Raw genomic sequence first — 17,103 nt, 5'->3', positions numbered from 1 at the left:
TGTCACCAGATGAAGCCCTGCGTCCTGATGTCCGGTGCCCGCGGACTCAATGTCGGGTTACAGATGACCTCCTCTGTAAGGCGTACAATGCAGGAGCGCGTGCTGGCCGCCTTGGCAATTCCCTGGCGCACCTCATGTTTGCCCTGTCTGCATCTGTTCAGGACACTGGTGGTGCAAGTGCGGCGATTGGTTATAGTGACGCAGCGCTGCAGGCCTTCGCGCTGATGACCAGAGAGCTTGGACGGGTCATGTCTTTCCTTGTCCAAGCTCGTAGACAGGTCTGGTTGGCACAGTCTCCTCTGACTGAAGCATGCCGTAGGACCCTCAGGGGTGTCCCGGTTGTACCAGGGGAGCTGTTTGGATCAGCTGCCTTGGAGGCGCTGGAACGGACTGCTCAGGCACGTCAGACTAGCCAGCAGCTTTCCGGCCTTCGCAGGAGCATACCTGCCTTTCCCCAGCGTTCGGGCCGCCCTGCCACTACCCCCAGCGTTCAGCCACGACCTCAGACTGGTGGCAGACCTGTTGGTTCCTATCCCCATGATGTGCGGCAGAGACCGAGAAGGGACTTTCGTGAGCCAGTCTGCCGCCCTGTTAGACAGACCCGGGCCTCAAATCCTGGACGCCCTCCCCCCAGAGCCCCCAGGGGCCGTGGGGATAGAAGATGATGCCACCGGGCCAGCCGTCGGACATTTTTCCCATCAGCAGCTGAATTTCTGGGCTGCTCATGCCGTAGATCCATGGGTGGTTGCCACCTTAACCAATGGCTACAGGCTCCAGTTCCGACGGCGGCCCCCCCTCTCACACCGGGTCAAGATGACTGTCATCACAGACCCGGTGAAATCTCAGGCACTAGACCAGGAGCTTTCCGCCCTCCTGGGCAAGGGGGCAATCGAGTCTGTAGATCCTCTGCAGCAACCCAGAGGCTACTACTCCAAATACTTCCTTGTGGCCAAGAAGACCGGCGGTTTTCGCCCCATTTTAGATCTAAGGGGACTGAATCGGTACCTGAAGGTCCTTCCCTTCCACATGCTCACCATAACAGAGGTCCTTCAGACCATTGTGGCGGGAGATTGGTTTACATCAGTAGATCTGACAGACGCCTACTTTCACGTGCCTATTGCGGCAGAACATCGCCGTTTTCTCAGGTTCGCCTATCAGGGGCGCCATTGGCAATTCCGGGTGCTCCCATTCGGGCTCTCCCTTTCCCCGAGGGTGTTTACTCGATGCGTGAAAGCAGCCCTCTCTCCTCTACAGGCCTCCGGAGTCAGGATTCTGCCATACCTGGACGATTGGCTTCTTTGTGCTCCCTCTCAGGTAGCTGCCTCTCGGGATACGTCCCAGCTTCTACTTCATGTGTCAATGTTAGGCCTCAAAGTCAACTTGGCAAAGAGTTGTCTGGTTCCATCTCAGACAACCACCTTTCTTGGGATGCATCTGGACTCTGCTACCATGATGGCCCGTCCATCTGTTCACAGGGTGGACGACATACTCCAGCTTGTCCGTCGATTCAGACTGGGCAGGGAGTTTCCCTACATCACCTTCCTGCGAATGCTGGGCAAACTGACATCAGTCACTCGTGTCGTGCCCTTAGGGCTGCTCCTTCTGCGTCCTTTGCAGCGATGGCTCAACAGCTTTCGCCTAGACGCCAGGCTGCACAGGCATCGCAGGCTAATGGTGACCAAGAGCTGCCTCCATGCCCTAGCTCCTTGGCGAGACGGGACCCTTTTGTCCAGTGGTGTTCCAATGGGGCTAGTAGTGTGTCGAAGGGAGGTGGTCACCACGGATGCCAGCCTCATGGGCTGGGGTGCCGTGTGGCAACACAGAGCTGTTCGGGGTCTCTGGGACCCAAGGGAGCGCACCGAACACATAAATGTGCTGGAGCTGCGGGCTGTGCACATGGCCCTCAGGTGCCTTCTGCCCCACCTAGAGGGAAGGAACGTGCTGATTCGGACAGACAACACCTCTGTTGTTTATCATATAAACCACCAAGGTGGCACCAGGTCAGCACGTCTCTTGAAGGTGTCGAGGGATCTCCTGGAATGGGCGTATCCCCGTCTGTGTACCCTGCGCGCAGCGTATCTGCCAGGACGGCAGAACCAGGTTGCGGACTCTCTATCCCGCCAGGCACCTGCTCCGGGAGAGTGGTCTCTTCACCCCGACGTAGTGCGCATAATCTGGAACTCTTTGGGCAGGCAGAGGTAGATCTGTTCGCCACAGAGGAGTCGACCCATTGCCCCCTATGGTATTCCCTAACCGGGATGGCGGGCGCACTGGGCCAGGATGCACTGGCTCATCCATGGCCGCAGGTTCTCCTGTATGCCTTTCCACCCCTCTCACTGGTTTGGCCGACTCTACGGAGGGTTCTCGAGCAGGGCCACAGAGTGTTGCTGGTAGCTCCGTTCTGGCCAGCGCGGCCGTGGTTCCCGCTGCTTTGGAGTCTGTGTCACGGTACTCCATGGCGTCTTCCAGCAAGGAGGGATCTGCTGTCTCAGTTGGGGGGACAGATATGGCACCCCAACCCTCAACGTCTCCAGCTGTGGGCATGGCCCCTGGGAGGCTGACTGGGTGTTCAGACACCGTGAGACACACCGTATTGAGTGCTAGGGCTTCCTCCACTCGGCTGCAGTATGCTAACAGATGGCGCCTCTTTTCTCAGTGGTGCTCTGCCCACAATGAGAACCCGCTTTCCTGCTCGGTGCCCACTATTTTGGAGTTCCTCCAGTCTCTCCTTGATAAGGGCCGCTCTCCTTCGACCCTTAAAGTGTATGTTGCAGCAATTTCATGTCTTCACCGAACTGTTGACAACCGTACAGTGGGGCGCCATGAACTGGTTTCACTTTTTCTGCGTGGTGCTCGTAGGTTGTGCCAGCGGCCAGCCCCACGAGCCCCAGATTGGGATCTGCCATTGGTTCTCACAGCTCTGTGCCACCCTCCATTCGAGCCTTTGGCACAAGCAGAACTCAAGTGGCTTTCCTGCAAGGCTGCTTTCCTGATGGCTATCGTCTCAGCTAAGAGGGTCAGCGAGCTACATGCTCTTTCTGTCAGCCCTAGGTGTATCAGGTGGAATCCAGATGGCTCTGGTGTTACCCTGTGGCCTAATACTGCGTTTGTTCCTAAGGTGTTGTCTCCTTTTCACCGTAACCAGCCATTGCGGCTCGCTCGGTTTCAGCCTCAATCTGGTACAACTGAGAATGAGTCGGAGTTGTTGTGCCCAGTAAGAGCGTTGGAGGCATACATTGCAGCCACCGCCAATCTGAGACGCTCGGACCAGCTTTTCCTATGCTATGGGGGTCCAAGGTTAGGCTGTCCTCTTTCTAAACAGCGTCTGTCCCATTGGATTGTGAGTGTCATCTGCCACGCCTACGCTGCAGGTCACTGCTCCCTGCCAGTCGGTGTGAGAGCACATTCCACCAGGAGCGTCACCGCTTCCTGGGCTGCTTTGAGAGGGGTTCCGCTGGAAGCTATATGTGCTGCTGCTTCATGGGCTTCCCCAACCACCTTCACCAGGTTCTACAGTGTCAATGTGGCTGCCCCTCATCCCCTGGGTCAGGTCCTTTTACAAGGTTCTGCTGGGCCTCCTCTGTGAGGTATGTGCTCAGGATTCCTTGTGACATCGTTGGCATTAGTCATTCAGTGCTTTCAGCACCGCCCTCTGGCGGTCAGTAGGGATGAAATAGAACGAAAGTTACGTATGTAACTACGGTTCTATGAATCCCGGATGACCGCCAGAGCTTCTCTGTCACTCAGAATCCTTGCTTTTGCGAGAAGATTCTGTAGGAGCAGAGCAAAGGATGACACCAGGCTATATAGCTTCTGAGTGGTCATCCGGTGTCACAGGTGTGACTCTGTTGGTATAATTACTCGAACTGCGCATGCCCGAAGGGAACATTCAGTGCTTTCAGCACCGCCCTCTGGCGGTCATCCGGGATTCATAGAACCGTAGTTACATACGTAACTTTCGTTTTCTGATGTTATCACGGTTATATTTTATTTACTGAATCTGACCGGACTTGGTCTGTTTTACTGATTAAATTGACTGTTAATTTAAACAAACTCAGACTCTTAATCGATCGTCTATTCTGCACTTTAATGTCTGCTGGTAACGGCGATGAGCAGTGACATCATCGTTGGCGCCGCAGTAACACACGCCTCTGACTGAGGCCTTCTCTTCTGTCTCTTTAGCCTCTGTGGTTCTGAAACAGGCAGAGGAGCTGGCGGTCAAGTATCCCAACACCATCCCCATCATGCTGGACGCCAGCAGCCAGGAGGGACACCTGGACTCCCTGGTCCAAGATCATGATCTGGTCATTAGGTAGCGTTCCCGTTCTCACGCTGGAACATTATATACAGAGGATAGTTAGCAGCTCCCTCTTTGTTTTCTGTGCTTATTAGCCATATTTGTTTTTTCCTCTGCCTGACAAAACCTTAATTGAAATGAAAACCTCCTTTAATCTGTTTTGCAGCATGCTGCCGTACTCCTTCCATCCCCTGATCGCCAAACACTGCATCAGAAGGAAGGTGAACATGGTGACGGCCAGCTACCTGAGCCCCGCTATGAAGGAGCTGCAGAGCAGGTGACCAACATCAGTCATTTTGATCCTTTCATCAACTTTTCGTCTCTTTCCTAACAACACTTCCAATAGAGGAAACTGTTAATGTCATTAACTGATGTCCTCATTTCCCCTGATTTAAAAGCTCAGTCGTATTTACTCTGGATGAGACTACAAATTTATAACCACAGCCAGTGATGTGGAAAATCTGAACGGCTTCGTAGAGTCTAAAGCTGTATGGATAGATGTCTGCATGTCCTAGGCTTTATTCGGACAACTTGCTCCACTGTCGCTGGTTCTTCTTATTTTTTGTCCAAAAGCGTTTCTATGGCGCCCTCTTCAGATTTAACCGATATACTGCATCTGATTTTGGATCAGTGTCGCTGTGGTCTATTAACGTGACTCTATGAGCCTCTGTAGGGAGTTGGGATAAAGAGCTTTGTGCCAATGATCCAGGTTAACAGTTTATTAGCATAGCATTCAGGTAGTTTATTTATGTCCAGCGCACTGGACGCATTTCTCTATTAAATGTGGGCAAAGATATGGCTCTGAAATGGGTTTGAGTTTTTCTTTAAAGTCGTAGGGAAGCGGCCGTTCCAACTGTGGCATCATATTTTTCTGATGTTTTGAGTTTGCCTGTTTTAATAGGAGTAATGATGGAGAAATCCTGTATCATTCACTATGCTGTACTGTTTAGGGGGATAGAAAGCAGATGCCTCCCTACTCTGGACAAAGGTGAAGGGGGTTCATGAGAGATAGAGATCACACAGCCTCCTTCACGCCGTGGCTAAAATTTATGTCCTTGATGAACGGAAGTGTTTTACTTGGGAATAACCGGATGTACAAGTGTGAGAGGGGTGGGTTTAGTTTCATGGGAGAGAGAGTACTGGGATTTTTTTGGAGAGTATAAATGTTTGTGCTTAGGATGGTTAAGGCAGAGAGAGCTTTGTCTCCCTCTCTGTCCAAAGGACGTTAAATAAAATTGAATATTATGCAAGAAATGCTTCCAGACTCAGTTTCCTAACTTCACACAATCGTTGCATTTCCGAATTCTCTTGAGTGGTGTCCGACTTTACACTAGTGAATAAAGTGAATGTGATTGATGGATTATCAAGGGGGCGGGATTGTTGTGGCGGAAGGTTCACAAGCAAGTTTAATTGTGGCCAGTTTGTTGGAAGCATCTTGCTAACCAGTTAGCAACTTAGTGCTAGCAGATTCCCAATGGGAAAGTCCATTGGGATCAAGTAGCACTAAATTGGTGAGTTAGAAACGACACTGTCAAGGAACGCTATGGACAGACGAAACATACAAGAGGAGGAGAGTTTAGTGTCGGAGGTCGTGGATGAGTCTCCTCCGTCATCCATTTTTTATTTAGAGGAGGAAAGCGGGGACGAAGATGTTTTGGAAGAGGACGCCAGGGCGGCAGAAGCTTGGTTTGGTGTAGAAGGCTTCCAGCCGTACATGTTTGAGCCCTTGCCTCGCAACGCTGCCAGTTCTGTTAGCTCTACGCCTGCTGAAGACACAGACGTCCATCCCTGTGAACACTGGGACGGAACTCGATGGGAAAGGAAAGGATTCTTATTTCAACCGTTGCGCATATTAGCTGCGACATATGAATCAAGATGCTATGACCGAAAACATTGTTCTGCTGCACGCAGAACAATACAACGCGCTCTCGACTTCTTCTCTGCGCACTCAGCTTCATCTCTACTTGGGCTCGACTACAGCGGATTAACTGATGTAATTTCATTTATAGGTGTTAAACACTTCTTCATGGGACTCATCCGCTATTCTCTTTGTTTACACTTCTGACTGGATGGGCGGAGTCCTGTGATTACACACACAAACTGCAGTCTTAAAGGGGAAGGAAATACCAGCTACCTGCGCTCAAAGGCAAAGCAGCAAAATTATGTTCATTTCTTTCACCGAGATGGGAAAGTTATTGTCGGTTATCGTAGTGAATGGCGGTAACGGTAAAAATACGGTTTATCACCCAGGCCTGATGAGTGTCGCGTGCAGGCGTTGCAGCAGGGGTTTAGTTATAGGCAGTGGATGAGGTTTTCATGGATTCAGATCCAGCTATGCCTTCACGTTGGGTCGCAGGTTTTTGTGTCAGCCCCCGTTTGGATGGGGTCGGCTTATTTAAGGTTCCTAAGGATTCTGAGTTACTTTCCTTTTTTTTGTGGGTGAAGCAGGTCAAATGAGATCCACAGAAGTTGGAGCGTTGCATTTCCATCTGTTTGGAACATTTTGAGAAAGTTTTTAATTTTGTCCCTTCATTGAAAGATTTGCGTGGTTAAGTGGAAAAACAACCAACAGCCGCACCTAAGGCGACCCCACCAGGGGAGAGAGAATATTTGAGTCGGACACGGACCAAATGTTATTAATCCTTTATAGGGTTGGGAATTGATATGATTTTCACGAGTCAGATTCTCTTATCGATTCTGTGAAACAATGAACTTGGTAAGTACACAGTGACATTCGTCTACCTTCGCCTGGAACATTCTATTTCTGCCAGGAAATCTGCCAGCCTCTGATCCAGCCAGGCTACCCGTCTCCTCACAGTCATCTACATCTAATGGAGAAGGCATCCGTTTAATGAAAAAACATTACTGTACAATTTCAGGAAATAAACTCATCTCCCCCTGATTTAAATAAATGTGCCTTATCTTTCTCTCGCTCCCTGAACTACGGAGCAACTTCGTAGCATGTTTAACCCCAAAGAGTGGTAGAAAACTGATTTATTTCCAGAAATGGCATCTGATTTACTAGGAACCACATTAAGCAAGTGATATAAAACTAGCTAGGGCATTCGTTCAAATGTATGCCATGTTGTGTGCGCAGGTGTTTCTGCATGTTGCATGTATTTCCTCCCGCGGATGTTATTGCCACCTTACATCCAAACTTTCGATCGGTTTACCCGATGGGACGCCATTTTTTTTGTTTTGCTTTTCTAGACTTACGGTCACATAGTACTTGCCTACTAAATGCTGTGTGCGTAACTTGCGTAAAAAACGTAACGTAACTTACGTAGAAAACGTGATGTAAGTTGTGCTGCCCAGCGTTAGGCACTGGCGCTGCCTGGAACCGTTAAAAGAACCATTAAGCTGCCAAACGGTGCCATGGAATCGGAACCCAAAGAACCGGTTCCAAAAAGGAACCGGTTTTCGACTCCCATCCCTACCCTTTATAGGGCAAGTTGCGTTTTTTGATAACTTACATACCCTTACAAATAAATGTCCAACACCCCCATTATATTTATTTATTTATTTATTTATTATTCAACAATATATTTAGGCTCATTTACCTTAATTTTTGCCAACAAAATATAACAATTTTTTGAATGTTACAAAAGTAATGAGGTCCTCCAATAACACTCTTGGCTTGAAATTTTAATATTGAAAGTAAAAAAGATTAAGAATCAACCAACCTTTCTTTTTGGAACAACCTTTCCACCGTTCCGCTTCCGGCTCCACTTCCAGGAGCTCTTGGTTTAAGATAAAGTATAAAACTATTTAGAGAAAACATGGAGGCTGATGGGGAGGTTAGATTGTAACTTGCTGCTGGTTCCATACCTAATAACTATGAACCACCTGATATGTCCTTCTGTGTGAATTCAAGGCAAAATTACTTGAATATTATGGCTTTTTCAACAATTAAAGATTTAAAATTCATACATGTCCTCAGAAAACCTTTGAAACCTGGATATGTGTGTGTTCCAGGGTGGAGGAGGCAGGCATCACCATCGTGAATGAGATGGGGCTGGATCCAGGTATTGACCACATGCTGGCAATGGAGTGTATGGACCAGGCCAAAGCTGACGGCTGCACAGTGAGTCAGGGAGGAAACCATCACACTGATGGATCAGAACCAGCAGCTAACTGCTTGTGTTGTCCAGGTGGAGTCCTACAGCTCGTTCTGCGGCGGTCTTCCCGCTCCACAGTGCTCTGACAATCCTCTTCGCTACAAGTTCAGCTGGAGTCCATATGGCGTCCTCCTGAACACAGTCAGCCCAGCCGTCTTCCTCAGGGACAGTGAGGTATGCAGCGCCGGAAGCTCTTCTCTGCCTGTGTCTAAAGGAGAAGGATGAGAAGGTCCGTTTCTCTTTAAGGTGGTGAGCATCCCAGCTGGAGGCTCTCTGATGGATTCGGCCACAACAATGGATTTCTTCCCTGGTTTCAACCTGGAGGGATTTCCCAACCGCGACAGCACCAAGTACGCCGAGCCGTACGGCATCCAGACAGCTCAAACGCTCATCAGAGGAACGCTGCGCTTCAAGGTACAGCTTTCAGTGAGAGGAGGAGACGGGAGGCTTTGCTTCCAGATGGAGGCCATTGATGCACCTCCTAAAGGAGCGGTGGAGGATGGAGCTGAAAAGCATTGCTAGCACCACTATTAGCAAAGACATGAGTTTTGTAGTGACATCAGGACGCTTCCTGTTGGGGTTTAACATTTGGTCAGGATTAATCAAATAACGATTTAACTGTCCACTGATTTAATGATTCATTCAGTTAAACAATTAGTATTCATTTTATTGTTTAAAACCAATGTTAATTACACCTATGGTTATTTAGGTAGTTTGGATCATGAGACAGAGGCTGCAAAGTTTGAGAAGCTCTGCTCTAAACTGTTTGCCAACAGCAGAAATGAGGATAAAGCTCTATATTTCTCTGTGTGTGGGTCGATGGATATAAGTCGTTCCTGCTTTGGCTCTTAAGATGATATCTGCTCCACCAGACTTCAGACCTCCTTCCTGTTCAGTTAATTTCAGTTTATTTATACAGCAGGGGGAGTGATGGCCAACTGGTTAGAGCAGTGCGCTTGTGATCTGAGATGGTTGCAAGTATCTGGTTTGATCCTCACAACCCGACATACTGTTATATCTTTACATTCAATGACATGTCAGCACAAGGTCCAAAGTATGAAGATGAGAATGTGTGGGACTATTCACATTTTGAACAAAGCCAATAGCATCCAAGATGCCATTAAAGGCTGCTCTTAAAGATATAGTGCAGGATTTTGGTACATTTATGAAAAGACCCGCCCTCATTACTTTTAAAAAACAATGCACATGCACAACCCTGTACCCACTCCTGAGAGGGAATGCCTATGAAACATATGCGACTTGACGAGAACGCGAGTACAGACTTGCGTTCTTGTCAAGTCTGGTCTTGGCAAGAACACAGGAAAGTATGGACTTGGTGAGAAGGGGAGCCCACAGCATAAATCTGGGTCAATTGGAACAGAAGCGTACTCGTGACGTCACCACATGGTGATGCAGAGAGAGGGCTGCTGCAGACGGGCTGCGATTAGCCCTGGCTGCCGTTAGCCTTGGAGCTCCGCTGGTTGCCGCGGTCCTCTCAACTTCGGAAATATATATTTTTTAAATTACGCATTAAATCGGTACATGGACCATATAGTAAAGCTTGAAAGTATAATATTTTGCTTTAAAGTATAATATTTTCACCTCAAATAATCTTAAAAGGTACTTTTATTGAACAACAGCAACAGAAAAGAGAACTTTTAACTTTCAATGGAGCACTCCATTGAAAGCTGCTGCTGCCCCAGAGCATGCTGGGACAGCTGTCAATCTCAAGAACCGACAAGTATGCTCTGATGCATGCTGGTTAAAGAGGGCGGGGCGAGAACAACATCCAGGGATTTGGTGTGTTCTCGGTCTGGCGTTCTCGGCAATCGGTGCAGTGCTCGGGCTGAGGCTGTTGACATATCACGAGCACACGAGTACACGAGAACGCACAAGAATGCATATTGAGAAACAGACACTGTCTGGATGGAGTAAAGAGTGGGTAACAGTAGAGAAGCTGCAGAGATGTGTGTTAAACTACAACTCTGCTTCCTGGTCTGCACCCTGGGTGGTCAGGGTTTTGGAGGACTAATAAATGTGGCCAAATTCCTAGAAAGAAGAGCTGCACCATCCAAAGTGGGATGGATGCCGTCTCCCCGAATCAGACCAGGCTTTCCCCAAAAGGATTGCCAATTATTAATGTAGCCCACGTTGTTTTCAGGACACCACCTAGACAACCAGCGGTTGAATGATGACATGCGGCTACACATGTCTTCACTGGTCAGATCAGCGACATTGTTTTGGCAAACTTACACACCGAAGCAACACTAATTGTAGTGACCTCCGATCGGCGTAACCGGGTGTCATTACCGCCAGCGTGAATAACAATCTTACTGTATTTAACCTTATCCTTAGCCAGTAGTTTCAGGTAGGATTTGATGTCGCCCGTTCTGGCCTCTGGCAAACATTTGGCGATGGTCCCTGGTGTCTCTAATGCCACGTTTCTGACTATGGAGCTGCCAATCACCAGAGTGGGCTTCTCAGTGTGTTCATCACTGAGTGGGGAAAACCGGTTAGAAACGTGAACGGGTTGGAGGTGACCAGTGGGCAGAGATCCACGACTACGCTTTCTGCGTACAGTTACCCAATCGCCTGGCTGCTCAGGCACTGCTGGAGGACAGCTACGTTGGGGGGGCCTACTTTAACTCCTGGATGTTCAACAGCCTGAAGCCTGGATTCTAACTCTCACACCCTCGCCTCCAAAGCTACAAAAATACTACACTTATTACACATCCCATTATCACTAAAGGAGGCAGAGGAATAACTAAACATCTGACACAGAGAGCAGGAGAGAGGAGAGGAAGAAGGAAGAGTTGGAAAAGAGTCAAGGAAGGGAGAGAGAGAAGCCATAGCAATGCTAAGCTAGCGCTAGCCTAGGCTAGCTACTCCTTACTACCAGAAATAAAACCGTGTGAAAGCAACAAGTGCTCAATAGAGAAGAGCAGCAGAAGGCTCTGTTTTAATTCTTTACAGTTAGTTACTGAGATACAGAGATATCACAGAAAAAAAAACTTAATTCAGACAGAGATCGTCTGGACAGAAGCTGCTAAGCAGTCAGAACAGGAAGTGAACATGATGCGTCTCACCAACGGCAGCAGCAGCACCCTCTAGTGGCAGTAACCACCTGCAGAAGTAGCACCCTCTAGTGGCAGTAGCGTTGCTAGGCAATCAGGAATCAGGTTGGATTTTTTTTTTCATTTGACAAAATGTTAATTTGATTTTTTTCCCCGACTTAATGAACTATTATTCCCTACTAAATGAGAAAAGTCATAATTGATTATCCAGAGACTACAGTCTGTACTCACGTTCTTGTGAATTGAGAAACAGCTTAAATCTGTGTTGTGTCTTTGGTACTGCTTAAACTGACCTTCCTGATGTCATTTCCTGTTTTCCATTAACCTCCTGATTGGGTTCACAGGGTTTCTCCAAAGCCATGGGTGGTTTTGTTAAGCTGGGTCTGATCAACTCTGAGCCCAGTCCAGTTCTGCAGGACCTTGAATCTACCATTTCCTGGGTAAGAGCTCTGCACTCTCCTTAATGCATGTAGCTGCTGATGAGTGGCTCCCTGATGCTTCTGACTTTAAGGCAAATGGTCTGATCTGTTAGGCTTCGCTGATTATCCCTCCTGCCACTAATCCGTTAATTTAGAGATGAGATGGAGAAAGAAAGGAACATTAGAGATGGAGACATTAAAGACTGAGGAACTGAAGAGCAGAGCAGAAACATCAGTGTTTTACTGCTTGTTTGTTTCCTTCTGTGTGCAGAAAGAGCTCCTCTGTCAGCAGATGGGCTTACCTCCATCCGTCTCCCAGGAAGCCTTCGAGGACGCCATCTACAAAAGGATCGGAGAGGACCAGTTCAGGATGGACACGCTGAGATGGTGCGAAACCACAGACGCTCTGACAGAGTGTTTGACAGACAGAAGAACAAGCTAGATTCCACATCAATTTGGTTCCCATGGAGGTCTGTCGGTTCCGATCCGAATCCATGGAGGTCTGTCGGTTCCGATCCGAATCCATGGAGGTCCGTCGGTTCCGATCCGAATCCATGGAGGTCCGTCGGTTCCGATCCGAATCCATGGAGGTCTGTCGGTTCCGATCTGAATCCATGGAGGTCCGTCTGTTCCGATCCAGATCCATAGAGGTCTGGTTCCGTTCCGATCCGAATCCATGGAGGTCTGTCGGTTCCGATCCGAATCCATGGAGGTCTGTCGGTTCCGATCCGAATCCGTGGAGGTCTGTCGGTTCCGATTCGAATCCGTGGAGGTATGTCGGTTCCGATCCGAATCCGTGGAGGTATGTCGGTTCCATTCCGAATCCGTGGAGGTCCGTCTGTCGGTTCCATTCCGAATCCATGGAGGTCCGTCAGTCGGTTCCGATCCGGAGCCATGGAGGTCCGTCAGTCGGTTCCGATCCGAATCCATGGAGGTCTGTGGTTGCGATCCGAATCCATGGAGGTCTGTGGTTGCGATCCGAATCCATGGAGGTCTGTGGTTGCGATCCGAATCCATGGAGGTCTGTGGTTGCGATCCGAATCCATGGAGGTCTGTGGTTGCGATCCGAATCCATGGAGGGCTGTGGTTGCGATCCGAATCCATGGAGGTCTGTGGTTGCGATCCGAATCCATGGAGGTCTGTGGTTGCGATCTGAATCCATGGAGGGCTGTGGTTGCGATCCGAATCCATGGAGGTCTGTGGTTGCGATCCGAATCCATGGAGGTCTGTGGTTGCGGAGGTCTGTGGTTGCGATCCAAATCCATGGAGGTCCGTCAGTCGGTTCCGATCCGAATCCATGGAGGTCTGTGGTATCGATCCGAATCCATGGAGGTCCGTCAGTCGGTTCCGATCCGAATCCATGGAGGTCTGTGGTTGCGATCCGAATCCATGGAGGTCCGTCGGTTCCGATCCGAATCAATGGAGGTCCGTGGTTCCGATCAGAGTCAATTGACAGCTGTTCAATTACTTATTTGCAGCTGGATCATATAAATTAATAGTCAAAAAAATCACATCCTGTGATTTCTGGATTTTGAACCTACGATGACAAGGTCAGATGGTTTCTAAGTGGGAGAACTTGGAAAATAGCAGGAAGTTCAAATACATATTTTCTTCCCTGTACTTCAGTAGAAATGTGGGCTTTCTATACTTTGCTGCAGTAATTATTCTTTAGACAACTTTTTCCTTCTACTCCTTAAATTTTAAGATATTCTCGTTAGTTTTGTTTAATTTAAGCTCATTTTCATTCTGGCCTGTCGGTATTTAAAACAAATAAAAACCATCCAAATAATTAGTTTCATCCAGATAATTAATTTCCTTGTGGTTGGACTCGGTGCTGCCCCATCTTGTTGCTCACCACAAACTAAAATAAATAGTTTTTTGCAGATGATGCAAAGTTAAATGTGACACTGTTACCATTAGTTATAAAACTGAGAAAATGAAGTATAAGGAAGTTATCGTCCAGAATAGTAGAAAAATTTTCCTTTAATAGGGTAGAGCAGTAAGGCTTCTGGCCATAACAGCTTTTCCCTGCATTACTTTTACTTTAATCCTTTAAGTAGTTTTAAAAGTGGTACTTTTACACTTTTACTGGAATATAAAGTTGATCATCTAACTTCTATAAAAGTGTTTTAAACAGCTGGATTAACACTGGAGGAATAAACATGAATACCTGTGAGCCTGACCTGTTCAGCTTACAGCAGACTCTGCTTAGCATTGTGAAGTGGTGCAGCCTCTTCAGACCAAGGCTGCCTGCTGTCATTGTTCCTCTGCTGAGAGGAGAGGAGATGGAAAGTCTTTGCTGCCAAAGGGGCAACAGCTGAAAAGCTGTTTAGCGTCAGACTGTCCTTCGTTTTGAAAGAGCTCCTCTGGTCAGTGGGTGGACTCGTCTCCATCCGCCTCCCTGCTGTCAGCTGTTTCTCTTGGTTGTCTGAGGGGGAGAGGCCCTTAGCCTTTAGGAAAACATTTATTTATTATGAGATGTACCTTCAGGATCAATAGAGGTTTATGGAACTGAGTTGTTGTGGTTTTGTGTCTGACTGCAGGTTAGGGATGCTCTGCGACGACGCCGTGCCTCATGCAGACTCCATTCTGGCTGCTCTTGCAAAGCACCTGGAGGCCAGACTCTCCTTTGGTGAGTTCACCTGCTTTGGGTCAGAGCAGAGGAACACAGCCGGTACTGCTGCTATAGCCTTAGATTGCTGGAGGACATAGGGACTCCTTTTTCATCATTCTGCTTCATTCTATCTCTATTCTCCCACTCTGCAGAATCTGTTAGTTCAATCTCTAACGTTCTGCTCTCTCTGCTTTTTCTCATAGTAGCTTCATCTGGTCTGTTCCTGTTTGGCTGTGACTCCATCCTGGAGAGAAATATCAGCTGTGCTGCTGCCATCAACACCTTTGTTTCTAGATGTTGGAGCTTGGCCTGTTTTTCAGTGTAGTCCTGTTTCTCTGACTGTGACTAACTGGATGTGCTCTCTTCATCCTCTGACGTGGGAGCTGGCTCGGAGCTCGTCTGCCTGGCTGTGTGTTTCCTGGACGGGGCCGCCTGTGGAGCTGGTTGACAGTTGCCTTTTGTATCTATGCTTCTTTTTCTATGTCTGCTTCTGTCTCCTTGAACCCCAGTCGGCCTCAGCAGATGGCCGCTCACACTGAGCCTGGTTCTGTTGGAGGTTTCTTCCTGTTCAAAGGGAGTTTTTCTTCTCCACTGTCGCTACAAGCATGATTAATGTGAGGGATTGCTGAAGAGTCAATGAGTCGATGCAATCAGCTGGTTTTCCTTAGATAGAAAACTTTGAATCAATCTGACTGGATGATCTGGTTGAACTATGAAATGACCTGAGATGACATGATGTGAATTGGAGCTATAGAAATAAACTGAATAGAAAGGTGACTGTTCTCCTCTGTGCTCAGCTAAAGGCGAGCAGGACCTGGTGGTTATGAGGAACGAGGTGGGGCTGCGGCATCCAACCGGTGAGCTGGAGACCAGAGAGATCAGCCTGGTGGTTTATGGGGAACCCAACGGTTTCTCTGCCATGGCCAAGACAGTGGGGTTTCCTGCAGCCATTGCTGCCCGCATGGTTCTGGATGGTAAGTCATGAGGCCGTCTGAAACCACGTATTTAACTCACCGCTGATGCAGCTGAACCGAGGCTCTATTCTCTGTAGGGGAAATCGGCACCAAGGGCCTGGTGGTCCCCATGACCAAGGACATCTATGGGCCGGTTCTGACCCGGCTGAAGGAGGAAGGACTGAACATCATATCCAAGAGCACCCTGCAGGAGTAGGACAGCAATACCCTAAGAGCCGTCAGTCTGCTGGTCGACTCGTGTTCAAACCCCTCTCCTCAGAAAAAGCTTTAAGGCCAAACAATTGGACAAAATCACCACATATGGAACGGTTACATGTTAAATGACCTCTATGCTCCTAGTTTTCTGTTACAGATCCTTCCAGGTCAGGTTAGAATGGTTCTACCTAATGTTTCCAGTCTGTTGCAGCTCAGAGGTTAACTGTTACAGACGGAAGAAAGGAGCCAATCATTGTCGACACTAACGTCCAGGCAGAGACGATCAGTCAGAAACCTGCGTATGGAGCGGGCTTTAAACGCCTCGGCATCGCTGATGACATCACAGTTTCTGTTTATCTGATCAAGTAGAGCCTGTTTCCACTACAGCCGCTGCTCTGAGGGAGCAGACTATTTATTCTCTAATCAGATGAACTAATCCTTTTGAAATGTGGAAAAAAAAAAGTATTTTTGCTTGTAGTAGAGAGATCTATTTTTAGAAAATATGTTGTGCTTCTATAGATGAATGTTTGTAGATGAGAGATGTTTATAAAGGAGAGATGTCCCAGAAAGTCCAACATGTCTAACATCTGGTTTTGATGACTGAATTAAACCTTCATGCAGGTTTTTTACTGCTGTGTTTTGCCTTATTGCCAGAATGGAACGGTTCATTCATGGCCGTTCCTGATCCCAATCATCTTCATTGAATCATTATAAATAAGGAAATATGAAGGAAAATGAATTCATTGATTCAATCCCCCTAATTCCAAAAAAAAGTTAAAAAGCTTTCCCATTTTGAAGACGTTTCTCTTCCATCCAGGAAGCTTTTTCAATTCAAAATGTCAGAAATAGCGTCGAATTCCAGGTTTTATCCAGCAGCCCAACAAAGCCTTGTTTTGACTTAGAAAACATGCAAATAGAACCAGATGAACGGGTCCACCCCTTTGGAATGGGGGTCATTTGGCTTCTTTTTTAGCCTGCAATGCCCCATACCTGTCTATGTCTACCATTTCCTCTGTTTCAATTTGCATGTTTTCTAAACCAAAACAAGGCTTTGTTGGGCTACTGGATAAAACCTAGAACTCAACGCTATTCCTGACATTTTGAATTGAAAAAGCCTCCTGGATGGAAGAGAAACGTCTTCAAACTTGGAAACAAAGTCCAGGGGATTGCTTTTTAACTTTTTCTGGAATTACTGTGACTTGGATGACTGAAAATCCTACCCAGCATATTTTTACTGATCATTAATGGGAACGACGTGTAGTCGGCGTGTTTCCTTGATCTGAGCTGTAACCACAGATGGTCACGGACGTGCCCCCCCAGCTAGAAGTTCAGGTCTGCCTGGTAGGATTCTGGATATGAGCAACAGTTTCCACATCTAGTCTCCAAACAGCCCAGATTGGCGGCGATCGGGA

At 47.9% G+C, this 17,103-nt stretch overlaps 1 protein-coding gene across 1 annotated transcript in view; it reads left to right on the top strand.

Annotated features, from left to right (window-relative positions):
• The window catches only part of aass (aminoadipate-semialdehyde synthase), a 52,080-nt gene extending 35,760 nt beyond the window's left edge, over positions 1-16,320 (top strand). Inside the window, exons 15-24 of the mRNA XM_038301127.1 lie at positions 4,183-4,312; positions 4,464-4,574; positions 8,273-8,381; positions 8,449-8,589; positions 8,662-8,829; positions 11,834-11,929; positions 12,180-12,295; positions 14,452-14,540; positions 15,320-15,496; positions 15,574-16,320. Of these exons, the coding sequence (XP_038157055.1) occupies positions 4,183-4,312; positions 4,464-4,574; positions 8,273-8,381; positions 8,449-8,589; positions 8,662-8,829; positions 11,834-11,929; positions 12,180-12,295; positions 14,452-14,540; positions 15,320-15,496; positions 15,574-15,692 (1,256 nt within the window). The 3' untranslated portion in view covers positions 15,693-16,320. The remainder of the gene's footprint in view (positions 1-4,182; positions 4,313-4,463; positions 4,575-8,272; positions 8,382-8,448; positions 8,590-8,661; positions 8,830-11,833; positions 11,930-12,179; positions 12,296-14,451; positions 14,541-15,319; positions 15,497-15,573) is intronic.
• The last annotated feature ends 783 nt before the right edge of the window (positions 16,321-17,103 follow it).

Source organism: Cyprinodon tularosa, unplaced genomic scaffold (genome assembly GCF_016077235.1).
Source record: "Cyprinodon tularosa strain WSP-4 unplaced genomic scaffold, ASM1607723v1 ctg461, whole genome shotgun sequence".
Classification (NCBI taxonomy): Eukaryota; Metazoa; Chordata; class Actinopteri; order Cyprinodontiformes; family Cyprinodontidae; genus Cyprinodon; species Cyprinodon tularosa.
Note: the sequence above shows the minus strand (reverse complement) of the source record. Positions and strands in the feature narration are given on the sequence as shown.